Genomic DNA, 23,892 nt, shown 5'->3' with positions numbered 1-23,892 from the left:
GCTCCCCTCAGTTTGAAGAATCTGTCCTTATTTACTCTCTCTATGCCCTTAAGGATTTTGAAGGTTTCTATCATGTCCCCTCTAAGTCTCCTCTTCTCCAGGGAGACAGCCCCAGCATTTTTAACCTGTCAGCGTATGAAAAATTTTCCATACCATTTATTAGTTTAGTCGCCCTCCTCTGCACTCCCTCGAGTACCGCCATGTCCTTCTTGAGGTACGGTGACCAGTATTGAACACAGTACTCCAGGTGCGGGCGCACCATTGCGCGATACAGCGGCATGATGACTTCCTTCGTCCTGGTTGTAATACCTTTTTTGATGATGCCCAGCATTCTGTTTGCTTTCTTTGAGGCTGTCGCACATTGCGCCGATGGTTTCAGTGATGTGTCGACCATCACCCCCAGGTCCCTTTCAAGGTTACTCACCCCTAGCAGTGTTCCCCCCATTTTGTAGCTGAACATCGGCTCTCCAAACAGCCGACGAAGGCCTACGTTTCATGATTGCAAAATCATTTCTTCAGGGCTCTTAAGGAAACACAAAAACAGAATCATAAGAACACAAAATTAAAAAACAATATCCTATTTAGTCATCAGAATTAAAGCTTCCCGAACCTGCAGTTTACTAATGCTGAGAGTCTCATATAGTGAAAAAAATGGTGCTGCAGCGTCATTAAAAAGGCTCAGTTGGTCACATGAAAACTGTCATGTGACCAGCATACCTGGAACAAATTTAAAGGAACAGTGGCAGTGCATCTAAAAGATAAAAATAGCCAGGTATAAGTTAGTAAAAATGAATCCAATCAATTGAAGCATTTAAACCATGAGGTTGTATTGATTTTAGTTGAAAAATTCAACATTGTTCCCGCCTCAGAAGGCCTAGCTTTCTGTTCCCTCCACGTTGATTCGCTGTTATATGATCCAACACAAAACATTTCAGATCTTTGAATTCATGATTGTACTGTATACAATGCTGCACTATTGGGGAATTTAGTGCACCCCTCATAATGGCGCTCCTATGTTCATTCACTCTTAAGTGAAATTGTCTTGATGTTTGTTCAATGTATAGTTTACCACAAGATCGAGCGCAAATTCAGTCAATTCAGAAATACAAGCAAGATTTAAATCATACATTGCTGTCAAAAAAATTCTAAAAGGCGACAAGAGAGATGTGATAGAAGTTTATAAACTTATGTGTGGGTTGGAACAGTTAAATAGGAAACCATTGTTTAACCTGTCAAGCAACAAAAAAACAAGACGATACACCACAAAACTAATTACTAGTAAACTAAAAACAAAATAAAGAGGGTTTTTTTTCACACAACATGTAATTAAGTTGTAGAATCTGTTGCCAGATACTGAGAAGGTGATCAACATACTGAGATTCAAAAGAGGATTGGACAGGTTCTTAGAGGAAATGTCCTTAAAAATTATTAGCCAAGTAGGTTTGGAAAAGACATTGTTCATCCCTTGAAATTAAGTATGGAAAATAGATGTACTTTTACTTGCAACCTGGACTTGACTAGGTCAGAGGCAGGATGCTGGGCTCAGTGGCTTTCTGTCTCAAGTCAACATGGCTTTTCTTATGGTAATTGCAAAACCATAGCACAAATTACAAAATAGGCCCAATTTCTTTTCCACTCCAAGTATATCAGCTTAAGTCTCTGGATCAATCAACATTTTTATCCCAGGACAAGCAGGCAGCCTATTCTCACATGTGGGTGACATCATCCATGGAGCCCAGAAGTGGACAGCCTCGCAAGCAGACTTGTTTGAAGAAAACTGAAAAGTTTCAAGTCTGCCGCACCGCGCATACGCAAGTGCATACCCGCCCAGCATAGGGCACGTCTCCTCAGTTCTCAGTTTTCTGTGGAGCCAAGAAGTCCGTTTTTGACGCACTGTGCTGAACTTAGTTCGCTTCATGCCTTCTCTCACCACGGCTCGTGTTTTATTTCTTTATTACCGTGTCACTGTGCTTCTTTTATTTCATTTTTTGGGGGGGAAAAAAAAGTAGAATTCTTCATTGTTTTTTCGTCGAGTTATGGCAAGCCTTGCCGCACGCTTTCAGCCTGCGGGCTTTACTTTTGCAGCGGCTATTTTTCTTTCTATGTCCTGGCCGATCACGGGCTTTAAGAAGTGTAGCCAGTGCCAGTGTGCAATCTCCCTCACTGACCCACACCGCTGGTGCCTTCAGTGTTTGGGGCCTAACCATTGCCGGAGTCGTGCGTTCGCTGTGCTACCCTTCAACCTCGAGCCTTAAACGTCGTCAAGTGCAAGTGGAGAAGATTTTCATTATGGAAACCCATTACAGCCTCGAACTTGACCTCCAACTCGGTCAAGCCTGCCACGGGGTATCCTCCTGCTTCCATGTCCTCGACCTCAAGTAAATCTGCCAAGTCTTCTCCTGAGCTTCCCTCAGGTCAGATACCTCAGCAGACGCTTCCAGCGGTAGTTCTCAAACTGCCCAAGAAGCATTCCTCCAAGCTAAAGCATTCTTCCTCTTCGTCCTCGGAGCCTTTAGCCTCAGCAAGTGGTCCAGTTTTAGACTCGGATCCACAATTGTAGGCTACCATCTAGACCATTTTGAAACAGGAGTTTGTTCAGTTACTGAGCAAATATAGTTCTGCCTCGACTCTGCTTACTGCAGTCCAGCCTGGGCACTCAGCAGTCTCACAAGTGGTTGAGTCCTTACCTGTGCCTCAAGCTGAATCTACACACTATGCAAGGAGTCCAGTCTTTGCAAGTGTCTGGTCTGGAATCTTCACACTCCATACAAGGAGCCGAGTCTTTGGGAGTGCTTCGGGATACCTTGATCCAAACAACTGAGTCTATGGGGTCTCATCTTCGATCTATAGCTTCCAGCCCTTTAGCCTCACATAAGGCATTGCCTGTTTCGAGGCACAGGGCGATCTCCTCGACCTTGAACATGACCTGCTTCCAAGCAGCACACTCATCGCTGGTTGAGGCACTCAGAGGCGCAGGTCCTCTTCAAAGGAAAAGCCTTCTTCATCCAGGCGTTCCAGCTCTTCGAGACCTCCAACCGCTCAATCGAGGACACCGATAGCAGAACTTGAGAGTTTTGCTTTCCCAGTGACTCGTCCAAGTCTGCTTATTCGCTGGGATATCAATACTCCAGAGAGGCCTCGCCTTTGTTTTCTACTCAAGGTACCTCGAGATTATTGAGTCCCTCTCGAGGCCATCCTCTTTCGGATCAATTGTCCTTTTCCTCCTTCCTCTGTCAAATAGCTGAGGACCTGGAACTTAAATTGGACTCTGGTTCTAAGAACTCTAAGGAGCAACTAAACTAGTGAAGGGTATGGAGAAACTGGAATATGAGGATCGACTTAAAACACTGGGATTGTTCTCCCTTGAGAAAAGGAGACTGCGTGGGGATATGATCGAGACCTTCAAAATACTGAAAGGAATCGACAAAATAGAGCAGAGAAGATTATTTACATTGTCCAATTTGACACAGACAAGAGGATATGAAATGAAGCTAAGGGGGGACAAGTTCAGGACTAATATCAGGAAGTTCTGCTTCACACAGAGAGTGGTTGACATCTGGAATACTCTCCCAGGGGAGATTATTGCGGAATCGACAGTCCTAGGCTTCAAAAGCAAACTAGATGCATATCTCCTTGAGAGAGGCATATAAAGATATGGTTGGCTATAAAATAAGCCAGGTGTATACCTGGCAGGGCCTCCGCGTGTGCGGATCGCCGGACTTGATGGACCAAAGGTCTGATCCGGAGATGGCGCTTCTTATGTTCTTATGTTCTTATGAGTGTTTAGAGGAAATGGGTTTGCCTCGGCCTCCTGCGGGAGTCTCTCAAACTCCCTTTTAACAGGCTTCTTTCCCAGACTTTCAAACAAAACCTGGAGACTCCTTATTCCATTCCTGCTGTTCCAGGCAATTTGGAATCGAGGTATTGAACTGTACATTGCAAGGGCTTTGAGAACTCTCAACTATCTCATCAGTCCTTTCTTGTGTAATCTTCCTTGAAAAGGAATCATCCTTCCAGGGTCTATTCTACCGTACCTCCTGGCAGAGAGGGCAGGACCATGGACAAGTTTGGCTGTCGTCTTTATCAAAATTTGATGATGGCCTCCAGAGTTTTGAATTACAATTTCATCTTTACTACTTATTTCAAATATTTTATTGAAATACTCCCTGGTTTTACTAAAGACCTTTCTCAGCTCAGGCTTTTAGAGTTCCAGCAAGTCATTGCTACACTAGCACAACTTATATTACACCTTCTCCAGTCATCTTATGATGCCTTTGAGCTTTCCTTGAGGGTCACTGCTTTCTCAGCAGCGATGTGCCGCCTTGTCTGGCTTCGCACTATTGATATGGACCCCAATATTCAGGATCATCTGGCCAATATTCCTTGTGAGGGCAATGACCTCTTTGGTGAATCTATAGAGGCTGCCACCAAGAAGTTATCTGAGCATGAGAAATCTTTTGCTTCCTTAGTCGGACCCAAGCCTAAGCCAGCTCCGACCAAATCTTCTCGAACTCTTCCATCCAGTGGCGTACCTAGGGTATGTGGCACCCGGGGCCCATCATTTTTTGACACCCCCCCCTCATGTAAAATTTTTTTTTTTTTTTTGCAATAACCATGAAATGGAATAAATGGTCAGAATAGAAACAGGCAGTGAAAATTTTCTTTTATTGAACCTCATATATGTAACCATTATTCCAAACATAACATAACATAAATTATGTCTGAATTGTCATGACTTCAGAAGTACATATGGAGTAGTTGCAGGTGATGCTTGGGACAGTTCTGATTGTGTTAGTTCGGTTTTATGTGTTTTTTGAATAGAAGGGTTTTTATTTCTTTTTTTAAGGTTTTGTAGTTTGTGGTCGAGGTCAATAGGTTGTAGAGTTGGGGGTCAAGTGTTGCAGCTCGAATGGCTAGGAGGTTGTCGAACAGTTTTTTTCTTTTGACGTTTTTGGTTGGAGGGTGTGTGAATGGTGCGTGAGTTCTCCTATGTCTGTTTGAAGTGGATTGAATTATTTAGCTGAAGAAATTAGTTACCCCCCCATTCCACACACATTAATTCTCTTCCATTTTTGTTCCCATTATAAAAAAAAACACTGATAAGTTCCCAGGAAAAAAATACATTAAAATAAGAAGTGAAAACAAAGGCCCCTACAGATGAGAACATAACATAAGAATAGCCTAACTGGGTCACACCAATGGTCCATCATGCCCAGTAGCCCATTCTCATGGTAGCCAATAGTGCTGCCCGATTCAGAGAAAAATATTTCATTCGATTCGATTCACCCTGTTGAATCGATTTTTCGATTAGATTCACTGTTAATGACACCGCTTTTTAAGTTTAAACAAAGTATAACAATAAATTTCACAACAACAATAAATTTCACAAAGTACTTAAAAAAAAAAAAATCACATTTTTCCATTAAAGCAGTTCTGGAGACATTTGCTTGAACAGTCTTTTTTCCCAGTCCATAAGCAAGCAATATGAAAAAGATTTCCTTAATTATCTACTCAAACATTTTTGCTATTTACTTTCATTGTACCTAGACTATTATTCAGTAGAAAAAATTTAGTTTGTTCAATCAAGCAGAACATTCACTCATAGAAGTCCAATGTCCACACAGGATTTGATTGAACAAACCAAATTTTTTCTACTGAATAATAGTTTAGGTATACTGAATAGCAAAAATGTTAAAGCCACACAGAAAAGCAGTAAAAGTCAATAGGTTCTCCAAGTGGGAACAACCTGATGTCTCAGCACTTGAGGAAAAGACCACGTAATAATGTTTATAAGATAAATCATATAAATGATTATACTGAAGCAGGGTGTCCTCAGCGTGAGAGGTAAGCGAGAGGAGAGAATTCTCCAGTGCTTTACACAATAAGGCTCCTCTGCCTGCAGTGCACACCATCATAGGACACCTCAGGTGTGCTCAAATTAATCAATGTGATAAACAGTGATAAACAATTGGTTAATCACAAGAGTGCAAGATCAAACAGGTTGTTCCCACTCAGAGAACCTATTGACTTTACTGCTTTTCTGTGTGAGTAGATAATTAAGCAAATTTCTGATAGCCTACAGAACTGATTCTCACCTTCCATCCCCAGCCCCCAAGACTTACCAGACCCCCCCTGCCGATGCATTTACTTACTGCCTGAACTGGATATTAAATCGTGGGGAAGAGAGGAGAAATGCGGGGAAAGAGCCAGCCAAAACTAGTATTTGTTGCTGCTGAGTGCACCAATCCAGGGCAAGCAGACGCTTCCCCCATGTCTTAATAACAGACAATGGACTTTTCCTCCAGGAATTTGTCCAAACCTTTCTTAAAACCAGCTACGCTATCTACTTTTAACATAACTTCTGGCCACTTCATTTTTAAGCTTAGATCTTTCCTTCCAAACAGAGACCTTGCTAGATGTCAAATACAGCACAAGGTAACTTCACATGGACTTAACTGTGCAGGAAATGAATCTCCTCATACACCCACCATATAGTGCAAAAATGTGCAAAGGTCTGTTTTTTTCTTTCGATCACTACATAGCCTAATGCCACACAAGCAGCGCTGTTACAAACATATTCTGAAGGTCAATGCTAAGGTTGACAAAGTTTCCTTCCTTGGACCAGAAGGAGATACTGACAAACCACTGGAAGAGATTATAAAACAACTACCCAGAAATAACACCCAAAGACCCACTCAGTGTGTGAACCAGTTGAGTGGAGTGGACTAACTGGGGGTGGAAATGGGCCCAGAGTTTGCTCAGCAGAATTTCCCAGACTACCTCTTCCTCTCAACACACTGACATGCTACCACCACCACCAACACTAGGAACACCTCACCGAGTATGCCAGCAATGCTTATAAACTTTATAAAACACATTATTATATTTTCTTATAAAGCATATATTTTAACTGAACTCAGCCTTGCCATTCACAAAAATAGAAAAGTTCCCATTTCAAGCTGTCTCATGTACACTTTTCAAATCTAACATATTGTAATCACAAAACAGAAAATAAAATTATTTTTTTCTACCTTTTGTTCTCTGATCAATATTCAAATCTTGTTGGTCCCAAGCTCTTGTTGTCTTGCTTGCCAGGGTCTCCTTTCTCCGTGCTAACCATCCGTCTGCCATCTCTGTTCTCCCCTTCCGTTTCCCTTCCCTCTCCCGGAGATCTGGCATCTTTCCTTTTTTTTGTCTCCATCCACAGATTCACCTTTTCTCAACTCCCCACCACCCCAGGATCCACCATCTCTCCCTTTCTGTTCCCAACTATCCTCCTATCCAGTATCTCTATCCCCCCTCCACACCATCTCCTGTTTCCAAGTTCTCTCCCTTTCTGTTCTTTCCCTCCCTAAATCCCATTATGCACCATCTCTCTCCCACTCCTCTGTTTTTAGACCCATTATTTCTAACTCCCAAAGTCTGGCATATGCACGTATCTTTGAACCCCCCCTTCCCTCTCTCCCTCTGTGTACTTTTACACCAGGACCCCCCCTCCCCCGAAGGTCTGTCCCCCCTCCGAAGGGCTACACCCCACCCCTGAAGACCTGCACCCCCCCGAAGGACTTTACCTCCCACCCGAAGGTCTGTCCCCCTCTGAAGGCCTAAACCCCACCCCTGAAGGCCTGCACCCTCCCCGAAGGATTGTACCCCCCACCCGAAGGTCTGTCCCCCCCTGAAGGCCTGCACCCATCCCGAAGGCCTGCACCCACCCCGAATGCCTGCACCCACCCCGAAGGCCTGCACCCACCCCGAAGGCCTGCACCCCCGAAGGCCTGTCCCCCCCCTTGAAGGCCTGACCCCCCCTTGAAGGCCTGCCTGCTTGTCCCCCCTTGAAGGCCTATCCCCCCTTAAAGGTCTGCCTGTCCCACCCCCTTGTAGGCCTGTCCCCCCTTAAAGGTCTGCCTGTCCCACCCCCTTGTAGGCCTGTCCCCCCCTTGAAGGCCTGACCCCCCCTTGAAGGCCTGCCTGCTTGTCCCCTCTTGAAGGCCTGTCCCCCCTTAAAGGTCTGCCTGTCCCACCCCCTTGTAGGCCTGTCCCCCCTTAAAGGTCTGCCTGTCCCACCCCCTTGTAGGCCTGTCCCCCCCTTGAAGGCCTGACCCCCCCTTGAAGGCCTGTCCCCCCCCTTGAAGGTTGGCACCCCCCCAAAGGCCTGCACCCCCTTGAAGGCCTGTCCCACCCCCTTGTAGGCCTGTCCCCCCCTTGAAGGCCTGCCTGCTTGTCCCCCCTTGAAGGCCTGTCCCCCCCCTTGAAGGCCTGCCCCCCCCCTTGAAGGTTGGCCCCCCCCCCAAAGGCCTGCACCCCCTTGAAGGCCTGTCCCACCCCCTTGTAGGCCTGTCCCCCCCCCTTGAAGGCCTGCCTGCCTGTCCCCCCCTTGAAGGCCTGTCCCCTCCCTTGAAGGCCTGCACCCCCTTGAAGGTCTGCACCCCCCCCGAAGGCCTGCACCCCCCCGAAGGCCTGTCCCCCCACTTGAAGGCCTGCCTGCCTGTCCCCCCCTTAAAGGCCTGCACCCCCTTGAAGGTTGGCACCCCCCCTGAAGGCATGCACCCCCCCTGAAGGCCTGTCCCCCCTTGAAGGCCTGTCCCCCCCTTGTAGGCCTGCACCCCCTTGTAGGCCTGTCCCCCCCCCTTGTAGGCCTGTCCCCCCCTTGAAGGCCTGCCTGCCTGTCCCCCCCTTGAAGGCCTGCACCCCCTTGAAGGTCTGCACCCCTCCCCCCGAAGACCTGCACCCCCCCTTGAAGGCCTGCCTGCCTGCCTGTCACCCCCCTCCCCCTTGAAAGTCTGCCTGCCCGCCCGCCCACCCCACCCTGAAGGCCTGATGCCCCGACCCACCCCGAAGGACCATTCGCCCCCCTGGCCTCCCCGCACTACCTATGAAGCAGCCGCAGCCGCAGCAGGATCGCGACGTCAGCTATCTTTGCGCTGCTTAGGAGCTGCTTCCTGCGCCGCGGTCCCGCCCCCTCCTCTGACGTCAGAGGAGGGACGGGACCGCGGCGCAGGAAGCAGCGCCCAAGCAGCTGAGGGATTGCTGACGTCGCGATCCTGCTGCGGGCTGCTTCATAGGTGTGCTGGAAGGTCAGTGGGGCGAGCGGTCCTTCGGGCGTGGGGGGGGACTGAGCGGCAAGGCCGGGAACACCCCCTCAGGGCTGGTACCCGGGGCGGCCCCCCCCCCCCCGCCCCCCCTAGGTACGCCACTGCTTCCATCCTATCAGAGGTGTTATCTTCCCAGAGCAACTCCTTACACTCGAGCACCTCCTAAGAAACCACAACAACAGCAGCAGAAGCAACAGAAACCTCAGCCTTCTGCTGCACCCAAGTTTTCTCAGCCTTGTTGACTGTCTCAAACAGAGCATAACCTCCATCGTTCTGCCTCTGTCCTCTCCTCTTCCCATAGGAGGTTGTCTCCATCATTTTTACCATCGATGGGAGACCATTACATCCGACCTCTGGGTGCTGTCCATCATCAGGGAAGGATACTTTCTTCATTTCACTCAGATTCCACCGGAGCTTCCTCCAAGAGAGTATCCTTCCAATCCTTCCCAGACCGCCCTTCTTCTTCAGGAAGCTCAAGCTCTGCTTCATCTCCGTGCCTTCAAGGAAGTTCCCTTGGAACAGCAGAGCAGAGGGTTTTACTCCCGTTACTTCCTAGTTCCGAAGAAGACGGGCGATCTGTGGCCTATATTAGATCTCAGAGCTCTCAACAAATTTTTAGTCAAAGAAAAATTTTGCATGTTGTCCCTGGCATCCCTATATCACCTTCTAGATCAGAACGATTGGTTATGTTCTCTAGATCTCAAGGAGGCTTACACTCACATTCCCATTTATCCAGCCTCCCATCTGTACCTCAGATTTCGGGTGGGGAATCTGCATTTTCAGTACAGAGTGCTACCCTTTGGCCTGGCATCATCTCCAAGAGTATTCACCAAGTGCCTAGTGGTGGTTGCAGCAGCTCTGCGGAACTATGGTCTTCAGGTGTTCCCGTACCTGGATGACTAGCTCATCAAAGATTCAACATCTCAGAGGGTTATTATAGCAACCCAACGGACTACCTGGTTACTACAAAGTTTGGGGTTCGAAATCAACTTTCCCAAATCCCACCTCCAGCTCTCTCAGAACATACAGTTCATCGGAGCTGTTCTGGACACTGTACAACTCAGAGCATTCCTTCCTCAGCAACGTCTGGATGCTCTCTCCTTCAGCTTTGCCGCAAGGTGTCTTCCCTTCTTTCACTCTCAGCGAGACACATGATGGTACTACTCGGTCACATGGCTTCTACAGTTCATGTGACTCCTTTTGCCAGACTTCACCTCAGAATTCCTCAGTGGACCCTGGCATTTCAGTGGGTGCAGGCTTGCGACCCACTTTCCCACCACATCAGAGTGACTCCTTTGAGGCAGTCTCTCCACTGGTGGATGCTCTCTTCCAATCTCTCCAGAGACTTGCTGTTCCAAACGCCTCCTCATCATAAGGTTCTCACGACAGATTCCTCAACCTACACTTGGAGGGCACATCTAGACGGTCTCTGTACTCAAAGCCCTTAGTCCAACACGGATCATCAATGTCACATCAATCTGTTGGAACTCAGAGCAATCTTCAATGCTCTAAAAGCTTTTCAACATCTTCTTCACGACAAAGTAGTCCTCATTCGAACAGACAATCAAGTCGCTATGTATTATGTCAACAAAAAGGCAGGCACAGGTTCTCTCCCTCTTTGCCAAGAAGCTCTGCAGCTTTGGACTTGGCCTGTCTCTCACATCATCTTCCTGAAAGCTGTCTACATTCAAGGGAAGAACAATTGTCTGGCAGACAAATTGAGTCGCCTTCTACAACCTCAAGAATGGACTCTCAATTCTTCGCCTCTTCATCACATCTTCTCTCTGTGGGGAACCCCTTAGATAGACCTCTTCGCATCTCCCCACAACAACAAATTGCCTCAATTCTGCTCAAGGATATATTCTCCTCACCGCATGGAGGCAGATGCTTTTCTTCTGGAAAGGACGAACAAGTTTCTGTATGCGTTCCCTCTATTCCCTCTGATTCTCAAGACTCTTGTCAAGCTCAAGAACGATCATGCCACCGTGATTCTAATAGCTCCTCGGTGGCCCAGGCAACCCTGGTTCTCCCTTCTTCTTCAACTCAGCAGCAGGAAGCCATACCTTCTACCAGTTTTTCCATCTCTGCTTACACATAGTCAAAGATCTCTACTTCATCCCAACCTGCAGTCTCTACACTTGACAGCTTGGTACCTCTCAACATAACTCCTCTTCAGTTTTCTCAACCTGTTCGGCACATTTTAGAGGCTTCCAGAAAACCTGCCACTAGACAATGCTACCACTAAAAATGGACTAGATTTTCTACGTCGTGCATCTCTCACAACAAAGAGCCTCAAGCTACATCCTTGTTTTCCATCTTGGATTATCTTCTGCACTTATCTACATCTGGCTTCAAGCCTACATCTGTTCGAGTCCATCTTAGTGCAATTGCTGCTTTCCTTCAGCCTATCGAAGGGAAACCCCTTTCTGCTCATCCTGTGGTTTCCAGATTTATGAAAGGTCTTTTCAATGTCAAACCACCTATCAAACCTCCAGTGGTTTGGGATCTCAATGTTGTTCTTGCTCAATTGATGAAGCCTCCTTTTGAACCAATGGCTACGGCTCATCTCAAATACCTCACTTGGAAAGTGTTTCTCATTGCTCTCCCATCTGCTCGAAGAGTCAGTGAGCTACAAACTTTAGTTGCTGATCCACCTTTCTCAGTTTTCCATCATGACAAGGTGGTCCTCCGTAGTGGTTTCAGAATTTCATCTCAATCAATCCTTTGTACTTCCAGTATTTTTTCCAAGACTTCATTCTCATCCTGGAGAATCAGCTCTTCATACCTTGGACTATAAATGTGCTTTGGCCTTCTACTTAGAACGCACCAAACCACATAGATCTACTCAACTTTTTGTCTCCGATCCAAACAAGTTGGGACTTCCGATTTCTAAGCGAACCATCTCCAACTGGATGGCTGCTTGTATCTCTTTCTGCTATGCTCAGGCTGGACTGCATCTACAGAGTTGAATCACAGCCCACAAAGTCAGAGCCATGGAGGCTTCAGTAGCTTTCCTCAGATCTACTTCTATTGAGGAAATATGCAAAGCTTCCACCTGGTCCTTGGTTCATACTTTCACCTCTCATTATTGTCTGGATGCTTTCTCCAGACGGGATGGCCATTTTGGCCAGGCAGTATTACAAAATTTATTCTCCTGAATTGACAACACTCCCACCATCCCATTCTGGTTAGCTTGGAGGTCACCCACATGTGAGAATAGGCTGCCTGCTTGACCTGGGATAAAGCACAGTTACATACCGTAACAGGTGTTATCCAGGGACAGCAGGCAGCTATTCTTACAACTCACCCATCTCCCCTGGTTGGCTTCTCTGCTAGCTATCTGAACTGAGGAGACGTGCCCTGTTCTGGGTGGGAGGGGACTCATGCATACGCGGTGCAGCAGACTCGAAACTTCTGAGTTTCTTCAAGAAAGTCTGCATGCGAGGCTGTCCGCATCCAGGCTCCATGGATGATGTCACCCACATGTGAGAATAGCTGCCTGCTGTCCCTAGATAACATCTAAAAACATAAGAAGTTGCCCCCGCTGAGTCAGACCAGAGGTCCATCCTGCCCAGCAATCCGCTCCCGCGGCAGCCCATCAGGCCTAGTGCCTGAACAGTGGTCCCTGATTAATTTTGTAATTTACCTCTAATCCCATCCCTATAATCTACCTCTACTCTTATCTGTACCCCTCAATCCCTTTGTCTTCCAAGTACCTATCCAAAGCTTCTTTGAACCCCTGTAGCATGCTCCTGTTTATCACATCCTCCGGTAGCACGTTCCATGTATCCACCACCCTCTGTGTGAAAAAGAACTTCCTGGCGTTAGTTCTAAACCTCTCCCCTTTCAATTTCTCTGAGTGCCCCCTTGTACTTATTGATCCCCTTAATTTGAAAAATCTGTCCCTGTCTACTTTTTCTATGCCCTTCATGATCTTGAAGGTTTTTATCATGTCTCCTCTAAGTCTCCGCTTTTCCAGGGAGAAAAGCCCTAGCTTTTTCAGTCTGTCAGTATATGAGAGGTCCTCCATGCCCTTTATTAGCTTAGTTGCTCTTCTTTGGACTCTCTCAAGTACCTCCATGTCCTTCTTGAGGTACGGCGACTAGAACTGAACACAGTACTCCAGGTGCGGGCGCACCATAGCACGATGACTTCCTTTGTCCTGGTCGTGATACCCTTCTTAATGATACCCAACATTTTGTTTGCTTTCCTTGAGGCTGTGGCGCACTGCGCCGACGCCTTCAATGTTGTGTCTACCATCACTCCCAGGTCTCTTTCAAGGTCGCTCATCCCTAGCGCTGATCCCCCCATTTTGTAAGTGAACATCGGGTTTTTTTTCCCTATATGCATGACCTTGCATTTCCCTATGTTGAAACTCATTTGCCACTTTTCGGCCCATTTTTCCAGTGTTGTCAGATCTTTTTGGAGATCTTCGCAGTCCTCCATGTTATTGACCTTGCGATATAGTTCGGTGTCATCTGCAAATTTAATAACTTCACATTTTGTTCCTGCCTCCAGGTCGTTAATGAATATATTGAATAGGAGCGGTCCCAGCACCGACCCCTGTGGAACTCCGCTCGTGACCCATTGCCAGTCTGAGTAATGTCCCTTTACTCCAACCCTCTGTTTCCTGTCCGCCAGCCAGTTTTTGATCCATCGGTGGACCTCCCCTTGCACCCCATGGTTCCATAGCTTCCTTAGTAGTCTTTCGTGTGGCACCTTGTCGAAGGCTTTTTGGAAGTCAAGGTAAATGATATCTATGGATTCCCCTTTATCCACCTGGCTGGCTACCCCCTCAAAGAAGTATAATAAGTTCGTGAGGCATGACCTGCCCTTGCAGAAGCCATGCTGGCTCGACTTTAGCTGCCCATAGTTGTCGATGTGTTCCCAGATGCAGTCTTTAATCAGTGCTTCCATCATCTTTCCCGGGATCGAGGTCAAGCTCACCGGCCTGTAGTTTCCTGGGTCTCCCCTGGAGCCTTTCTTGAAGATGTGCGTGACATTTGCTATTTTCCAGTCTTCCAGAATCTCTCCAGTTTTTAGGGATAGGTTGCATATTTGTCGAAGTGGCTCAGCTATTTCGTTCCTTAGTTCCTTGAGTACCCTTGGGTGAATGCCATCCGGACCTGGCGATTTGTAACTGTGCTTTCTCTACTGTCCAACTACATGATTATAGCCAAACAATTTTTATTCTTCTAAAACTTTTCTGGTTTTGTGACATTATTTTTTTGCTGTAGCCTTGACTTCCTCCATTGGGAAAATGTTTTATAATTTCACCACTTTTCATGTAGATGGTGAAATCTATTTCCCTTTAGCCTCTTGTTTAAATATTACCTTTAAGATCCATATAAGCCCCATCCCTTCTTGTAAACACATCATGCTCCTTTTATTAGAGTTGTGTTCTTCAGTACTTTTTTCTAACATTTGGATGTTCTTTGGGAGGAGGCCTGGATCTCCTATTAGGCATTTTGTTGAAGCGAGGACCGCCTGAACAGAGGTACCCTTTGATCACAGTAGAGATAGAACATGTATCCTCAGAGGGGACCAAGTTTCTACTTCATGCCCCCCACCTTCACCCTTGATCTTTGGAAGTTTTTGGCATGTGCAAAGGCACGGAAGATCCTTTGCCTATGCATGAGATGTAAATCTGGCCCTAGTGCACATATCTGAACCCCATGCTTCAGCTATTTCCTGATAGGTTTTATATAGGGTAAGAATGACATATTTGTCTTTTCTTCCATCATCCCTACTTTTACAGTATGTGAAATGTACACCAACATATTTCCATTTTTACCTGGTGCTGCTTTGTTTTCTGTGTTTATCCCCACCAGTTTATTACCTCCTGATCTTTTTAGTATTAGTTAGTATTGGTAAATATTACCCCAGTTATTGCATTACCCTATATTTGTCTGCAGGATAGGGATAATTTTATAATTGTCCACATTATTCAAAAGTATGGATATACATTTCACTATGCAGATTCTGCTGGATTTTTAAAGCAAAAGAACCACATACACTTTCATTTTGAAAATTGCCCCAGCAAAACTATGTGCATGCATTTATGGCTGCTGTTTGGCGTGCAAAATTGTCCTGAGGTAAAATTGTGTTTATAAATGAAAACCCCTACCTCAAACCTTCCCCCAGGGACACTGTCTCAAACAGCAGAAAAACATATTATACTAGCAATTTTGAAAAAGCCCGTTTTCTTAGGTAACACAATGAAATTGGCTTTAAAACTTACCTTTTTTTTCCAATCTTTATTCATTTTCAAATCAAACAACAAGTGCACAAAAATATATCATACAAGTAATTCCAATATAGCACTATACTATCTAACACATAAGATCTAATAGTGTAAAAAAACCAAAAAAAAGCCCACCCACTCACCCACCCACCCTTCATCACATTTTCAACTAAAATAGAGTGTACTATATTATATAACATATGATAACATATCTTATTAACTTACACTCCATATCCACCCTCCCCCTTAAGTGTGCTAAATAGATCTAAAAAAGAAAAGAATTGTTAGGTTTGTTTGTTTTTTTAAAAATCTTTATTAAAGTTTTCAAAGCTAATTTTAAGTGTAAAACAATAAGGGGCTCATAATCAAAAGAGAAAAATGTCCAAAGACCGGCCTAAGTCAGCACTTGGACGAACATTGTCCAAATACGTCCAAATGCCAATAATAGAAAACGGGTTTTGGACGTATTTCTAAACGACCTAGGCCTTCATAGTGCTGCTGAACGACCAAAGCTAAATGGGGCGTTTCAGGAGGAGTGTCATGGTCTAAGTCACAAAAACCCACCTAAAGTGACCAGATAAGTGCTGCAAACACATAAAACAGACCCCCACACACTACCCCAGTGATCACCGACCCCCCATCCTCATAAAAATCGTAATCACACCTTTAAAATTCAGCCTCCAGACCATCATCACCTGGCAGCCTGGCATAGGAAAGCCTAGTCGTCCAGCACAGAGGCAGCTTAAGCCATCTTGGGGGGTGGGTTAGGGACTCATGGAGAGGAAGACCCATGCCCATAAGCCCATGTAATCACTGCATTGATACTTAAACATGTGCACTCCCCTATATATCCTCCAAACCCTTTTTTACTGGCATATAAGTGGCTCCTGCAGCCATAAGGGCTAATAGGTAGTGCTGCCCGATTCGAATCGATTATCCGATTCACTTTGGGTGAATCGATTCGAATCAGTTTGTTATTGCATAAAATCGGACTTACCGATTCGTTGGCCCCCTTGCTACCACCGCAGACCCGTTCAGGATTTCCTTCTGCCACTGGAGTCCTTGCTTCGATGTAACTTCCGGTTTTGCAAAAACCGGAAGTTACATCGAAGTAAGGACTCCGGCAGAAGGAAATCCCGAATGGGTCTCTGCGTACAGATTGGGGCAGCAAGGCTCTCTCCTCTCCTCCCTGGCCAGGCAAAAGCGGCAGTAGCGAATGTGACTCGCTACCCTGCCGCTACTCCGGGCGTCTTCTCTCCATTCGGTCGCCCAAGTGGAAACAGGAAGTTTTCACTGAGGGCAGGCCGCAGTGGAGAGAAGATTAGCGCTGTAGTTAAAAACTGTTTTTACAAACTACGTCTTATTAGATCCTTAGCCAAAGTCTTAGAACCAAAAGCTCTTAATGTTCTGATTCATTACTTGGTTATTTCCAGGCTGGATTACTGCAAAACATTATACCATGGCATAACTCAGAAAGAAATAAGAAGGTTACAAATTATACAAAATACTGTAATAAAAATTATTACTAATTCCAAAAAATACGATCATGTCACTCCCCTGTTACAAAAAGCACACTGGCTACCAATTTCACACAGAATAATCTATAAAATTGCACTATTAACCTTCAAAATTCAACAAACCAACACACCAATATTTTTACATCGTTATTTGATACCATATTCTCCAGCCAGATCTCTAAGATCAACAGATCAGCATTTGCTGACCATCCGGTCTCTGAAAATTATAGGCACCAGAAGAGCTACAACTTTTTCAATCATAGCACCCCAGCTATGGAACAAGTTACCAATTTATTTGCGCGGTGAAACTTCTTTAGAAAAATTTAAAAGCACATTAAAAAGCCACCTATACAAAGATGCATTCGAGTCATAAATAGGATAACTCTTTTATCAACAATTTCAGGTTCAAATATTTATATCTAACCAGATCTATATATAGTTCACAACTTCTCACTTTCATTTTTAGATCTTGTTTTATTTGTAAAACATTTTTAATTACCCTCCTGATGTTGTTTTTCCTTAAATGTTCTCTTACTTTCTTTAATAATTGTAGTTCAATCCTTTTTCCTTATGTATCACTTATTGATTGTGTACATTGATGGTATGTTTGCCTGTTTAAATTGTTTTATGTTGTCCTCCCTCCAAAAATGTTTTTTATTGTTATACGAATTGAAAATATTTGATATTGTGTTTAGATCAAAATTTTAATAAACTTGAAGACGCGAGGAGTGCTGGCAGGAGTGGATCGCTATCGCCAGGGCAGACCTCTTACCAGATGCGTCCCTCCTGCCGGACTCTCTTTGGGAAAGGTGTGGAGGTGTGGTGGGGGGGGGGGCTTAGGAGTGCCATAAAAAAATTAAAAAGGCAGATAGAGGGATAGGGAACTGGAGGAGAGATGGGTAGAAGATAGATGGGAGAAATGAACTTGGTGGAGGGGGGAGATGGATTTGGGGGAGATCATGGAGAGGGGAGATGAGGGGAAGGATAGAAGAAATAAAGATCTAAAAACAGGAGAGGGAGAGAGATGGTGGACAATGGGATTTAGGGAGGGAAGGAACAGAAAGGAAGAGAAGTTGGACACAAGGGATGGTGTGGAGGGGAGGGATAGATATACTGGATAGGAGGGTAGTTGGGAAGAGAAAGGGAGACATGGTGGGGGGTGGGGGGGTGGGGAAGGAGAGAGAGATGAAGGATGAAAGGGTAATTCAGAAAAGGTGGATGGAGACGAAAAAAAGGAAAGATACCAGACCTCCAGGGGAGGGAAGGGAAATGGAAGGGGAGGACAGAGACAGAAGATAGATGGTTAGCACGGAGAAAGAAGAAAGAAGGAGACCCTGGCAAGCAAGTTATCAGAAGACAACTGGAGCCGGGGACCGATAAGAGCTGAATAATGATCAGACAACAAAAGGTAGAAAAAATAATTTTATTTTCCATTTTGTGGTGTTAGACCATGAATGTGAGCTAGGATTTAAGAGAGAGAGGAAAAATATTTTTTGTTTGTTTATTTTGTTTACACCACAGCGCAAGTGTGGATAGGAGAGGGCAAAGTGGGTGAAGAGGCCATAAAAGGGGTGAATAATAATAATAATTTTATTTTTGTATACCGCAATACCATAGCAGTTCAGAGCGGTTAACAGAGTAAGAGACTGTACATAGACAGCGATGTTACAAACAAGACAATCAGCTTAACTTAGCAAATCGGGAGTAGTCAGGATATCCGGAGGCATATCGGAGATACAAGGCAGGGTTACAAGGCAGGGAGGGAGTCAAGAGAAATTTATCAAAGAGATAGGTTTTGATTGATTTTCTGAAAGTTTGGTAGGAGGGTGAGTTAGAAATGAGAGTGGTTAGACATGTATTCCATTTGCCTGCTTGGAATGCTAGCGATCTATCAAGAAATCTCTTGTAGACACAGCCCTTTAGGGACGGGAAGGCAAACAGGTAGGCATTACGTGTGCGGGTGGGGCCTGAACGTTCGAAGTGATCCGACAGGTAGATTGGAGATGAGCCTGTTAAGGTTTTGAAGCAGAGGCAAGCAAATTTGAAGATTATCCTTGCCTCCATCGGCAGCCAGTGCAGTTTTTTGTAATAAGGGCTTACATGATTTGATTTTTTGAGATCATAAATGAGGCGAACAGCAGCATTCTGAACTATTCTTAGGCATTTGGTTTTTTTAAAGGATCCCAGGTATATAATATTGCAGTAATCTAGGATGCTTAAGATTAGTGAAAATTAGTAAAAATTAGTATATGTGTATACCTTTTTTATTTTATCATGTAAATCGCTTAGTAAATTAAATAAGCAATTCAATAAGTTAAAAATAAACTTGAAACTTGAACTTGAAACTTGATTGGACCAGCAGTCGGAAGGAGAGGAAGTCGAAATAGTGTTTGATTGTATGAAGTTTCCAGAGGGTACCAAAACATTTTTTAACCTGAGCATTAGTATGGACTTCGAAAGTCAGGCATCGGTCCAGGATGACTCCAAGGATTTTGATAGTGGGGTTAATTGGGTAGTCTAACCCGTTTAATTTCAAGGAGGTATTTGTTAGCTTGTTGGTGGGAATAGCCAGGAAAATTTTATTTTTTTCTGGGTTCAGTTTTAATTTGAATAATGTGGTCCATTGTTCTATCTTGGTGAGGACGGAAGAGGTGAATTGTTCAGTCTCTTGTGTAAGAGAGGTTATGGGAATAATAATAGTGATGTCATCTGTGTATATATATGATTTCAGTTTTAGGTCAGATAAGATATGACCCAACAAAGCCGTGTAGACGAATAGAGAGGGGGCTAGAGGGGAGCCCTGAAGAACTCCGTAGGGATTGTGCCATGATTGGGAGAAGGTTCCGTTACAGTGAACCTGGTAAGTGCGTTTTTTTAAGAAGCCTGTGAACCAGCTTAGTACCTGTCCGGTGATGCCTATGGAGTCGAGGCATCTGAGTAAAATGTCATGGTCAACCAGGTCAAAGGCACTGCTCAGGTCGAACTGGAGTATCAGAGCGCTTTTTCCCAGTGAAAATAAGTGGAAGAGGTAATTAGTCAGAGAAGCTAAGACGGTTTCTGTGCTATGATTTGTGCAGAAGCCAGACTGGGAATCATGAAGAATGTTTAACTTCTCTAGGTAATTCATGAGGTCATGATTAACTAGACCTTCCATAATTTTTTGGAAGAGTAGTATATTGGCAATGGGTCTGTAGTTGGTAGCCAAAGAGGTTGGTTCCTTGGGGTTTTTAATAATAGGAGATACAAGGATATGGCCGAGTTCTGTCGGAAAGTGGCCGGTGGCAAGCATAGGGAAACCCAGTTGAAGAGTTCAGCTTTAAATGGGGGGGGTGGCGGATTTCATGATAGAGGGAGGACAGCTGTCTAGTAGGCAGTTGGATTTTGCATATTTAGCGTAGAGCTTGAGGAATAGGTTCCAGTCTGGGCTGTCGAACTTTCTTTTCCTACGGCAGGTTGGTTGATTGTTGGTTCTGTGCTGGAAACTATGAGAGACAATTTCAGATTGTGAATTTTACTGGCAAAATAGTTGGCTAGGATTGTGGTGGAGGGTGGGAGGTCAAAGTTGGAGCGTTTGAGTACATCAATATCAAACAGAGAGTTAACTATTCTGAAAAGTTCTTTACTGTTCAGCGAGGGAGAATTGATTATTTGGGAATTATGTTTACAGCGCTTTTCTTTAATTATTCTTTTATATTCTTTGACTTTTAGTCGCCAGTTGAGTCTGTCGTTGTCTGTCTCTGATTTACGCCTTGTTCTTTCCAATTTACGACTTCTCGTTTTAAAATTAAAAGATCAGCATCAAACCAGGATATTTGAAAAAAAAAACATCCACTTGGGCAGGAAAATCGAATCGAATCGAAAAATCGATTCAATAGGCTGAATCGAATCAAATTTTTTTTTCCTGAATTGGGCAGCACTACTACTAAGGGTGGTAGATAGGTGGGTCTAGGGGATTCTGGAGGTGGTATGGTTGGGCTCACCATGACCTATAAGGGAGCTGTAGTGAAGAGAAGACATGGCACCCTTTTTGTGAAGTTCACAGCAGTGCCCTGTAAGGTACCCCACTATTTAGGTGCCATGTCTGGGTGTTCAGTCCATCACTTTGCAGACCCCTCCCACGTCCAACAGGGCTTGTTCTAGGCGTTTTTGACTTGGACGAAAAGTTGGACGAAAATGTGGTATAAAGATGGACGATTTAGCGACTTGGACGATCAGATCAGCAGGACGTATAGTTAGACGATTTTCGAAACAAAAAAATTTTTGGACCTATTTTTTGAAATGTGTCCTAGACTGTTTTTTTACTTTGGACGACTTGCGACTTAGACGAAAACGGACTTAGACGATCCTTTCGATTATGCCCCTCCACACATACATATATTAATAATCATAATAAACACTTATAATTAATCAGTAACAATACAGAAAGAATAAAAGCCCCTCTCCCTTACAGTGTTTTCAATCAGGGAATAAAACCAAACAAAAGAAATATCCCCCCTCCCACCCTCCCCTGGATGTGTGTGCTAAAACAATAGAAAATAAAGATAAAAGACAACTATAACGAAGCCACAAAACTTACCTACTATATCTTCCTTTTTTCTTAAATGTCCATCTCCCTCTTTAAAGTAAGCATATTGTTTATATTTGCAATGGTGCACAAATTGGCGTCTTGGTGAAAAACAACAGTTATTGCAGTTCTTAATTTCTGATTTTTTGTAAACCTATCTCTAACAATGTATTATTATATTTTAAGGCACTAAGCAAAGACCTCTTGAAATTGTCTTCTCGTCTGAGTGTGCTAGACCAGGAGCTGTCTGATAAGAGTCTTGAGCTGCAGAGCAGTGGCCAAGAGGAGAAAAGGAAAATAGCAGAAGAAGTGCAAGTGCTACAGAAGGAAATGGATTTGCTCCTCAGAAGAAGAGGGAGTCTAGATGAGAAGCTGAAAAATGGAAGAGTGTTATCACCTGAAGTAAGTAAAGACCTAGCACTCATAAACTTAACTCAAAACTCTTTCTAGTACTGGACTCCATGCATTTACTTCACTTAGAGGAGTTAATTTTAAAAGGCATATTTGCATGTGCAACAGCATTTTGGAGGTAATTTTATAAATCTTTTACGCATGTAGAATGCCGATTTATATGAGAAAAAAACAACAACAACCTCTTATAAAACTAGGTCATGCCTAAAGGTACATGTGGTGCAAACAGGCATTTTAGTTGAAGAATAGATGTGCTCAAGGGAGGAGTCAGGGCAGAGTTATGGCTTACAGCCAGGGGTGTCCAATGTCGGTCCTCGAGGGCCGCAATCCAGTCGGGTTTTCAGGATTTCCCCAATGAATATGCATGAGATCTATGTGCATGCACTGCTTCAATGCATATTCATTGGGGAAATCCTGAAAACCCGACTGGACTGCGGCCCTCGAGGACCGACATTGGACACCCCTGGTTACACCTCTATTTGATAAAATATGCATGTGCTAATATTGGTTCATAGACAACAACGCGGAAGACAAAGGCGCGCGCCGACAACTGAGCGCAAGACGGAGGTACGCACCGAAGAAAATTACTGTTTTTAGGGGCTCCGACGGGGGGTTTTGTTGGGGAGTACCCCCAGTTTACTTAATACAAATCGCGCCAGCGTTGTGGGGGGCTTGGGGGGTTGTAACCCCCCACATTTTACTGTAAACTTAACTTTTTCCCTAAAAACAGGGAAAAAGTGAAGTTTTCAGTAAAATGTGGAGGGTTACAACCCCCCACAACACGGCGCGATCTGTATTAAGTAAAGTGGGGGGTTCCCCCCCACGCCCCCCCCATCGGAGCCCTAAAAACAGTCATTTTCTTTGGCGCGCACCTCTGCGCTGCGCTCAATTGCCTGCTCGCGCCTTTGTCCCGGTGCGCTTTTGACCTGACACCGCTAATATTTAGGCCCATTCACAAGCAGGCGCAAATATCAGCAACCACAAACTAGGCAGTATGCTGCAGAATTCGTACTGTTTCTTTGTAAAGACGCATTTGGGCTCATAATCAAAACTTAAACATGTCTAAAACCCCACCCAAGTCACCCTAAAAGACAGGTCATCCAAGTGCCGATAATCAAACAGACTTTCTGGATGTGTCGAGGGACTTTTTATGACTCTGAATGCTGCTGTGTGCCCAGAGTTGAAAGGGGCGTATCTGGAGGAGTGGTTAGGGTGGGATGTGGGCTGACCTAGACTTAGTCATCCTGCAGGGATAATCAAATGTTTTACCAGACAACCTGAACGAAACTTAAATGTTGTGAGTTAGATGATGTAAAAACAGGTTTAAGTGCCAAAAAGTTATCCAAAGTGACCAGATAACCACTTCAGAGACAAAGTAAAGACCCACACACGCTTCCCCAGTGTTCACTGACCCCCTCATACCCTCACAAAGATCAGAATAAAAAAAATGACATACCTGTCTGCAGTGACAGGACGCTGGTGAGATTGAGTAAGCAAGTAATCCAGTGAGTACCGTGGTTTAATTTATTTGTGAAACATTACTTTATTGGAGCAGATACAAAAGGTACTTTTATATACTTGTTTTCACAGAACTGTGTGAGAAAGTGAAAATCGCTAAGCCCTGAAGAAACGGTTTTACACCGTGAAACGTTGGCTATTGTTTAAGACATCACTCGTAATTTTTACAACACAGCAGGCAGCTTTACATCTCAGTCCTACACTAAGATTAATAGTGGCAACAGCACATTCTCCTCGGAAGTTTTTGCCAATGATGTGGGTGGAGGAGGTCTGAGCATTTATGCTCTACCAAAAGAAACCTGAGGCTTTAATTCCCCCAAGATAGTGCTCTCAATTTAAAAAGTGGAGCATCTACATTTATAATTAATTATTTATTTACCCATTTTAGATTAATTAATACCTGTCTCTAATTTTTTTTCCAGGGGTCATTTTACAAAAAGTTAAATGGTATTCTTACTAAATTTGTTTGGTTAGGTAAAAGACCTAGAATTGCTTTAGTATCTCTCCAGAAGACAATTGTGGAAGGAGGGGTAAATTTTCCAAATT

The 23,892-nt window shown here is 44.5% G+C and overlaps 1 protein-coding gene across 3 annotated transcripts in view; it reads left to right on the top strand.

The window, feature by feature from the left end:
* Positions 1-23,892, top strand: part of KIF27 (kinesin family member 27) — a 253,192-nt gene that overhangs the window by 194,426 nt on the left and 34,874 nt on the right. For all 3 annotated transcript variants that reach the window (XM_033927630.1, XM_033927611.1, XM_033927620.1), the window contains one exon: positions 21,604-21,819. In XM_033927630.1, the coding sequence (XP_033783521.1) occupies positions 21,604-21,819 (216 nt within the window). The remainder of the gene's footprint in view (positions 1-21,603; positions 21,820-23,892) is intronic.

Source organism: Geotrypetes seraphini, chromosome 1, assembly GCF_902459505.1.
Source record: "Geotrypetes seraphini chromosome 1, aGeoSer1.1, whole genome shotgun sequence".
NCBI classification, from domain to species: domain Eukaryota; kingdom Metazoa; phylum Chordata; class Amphibia; order Gymnophiona; family Dermophiidae; genus Geotrypetes; species Geotrypetes seraphini.
This window is presented reverse-complemented; position numbering and strand designations above follow the sequence as displayed.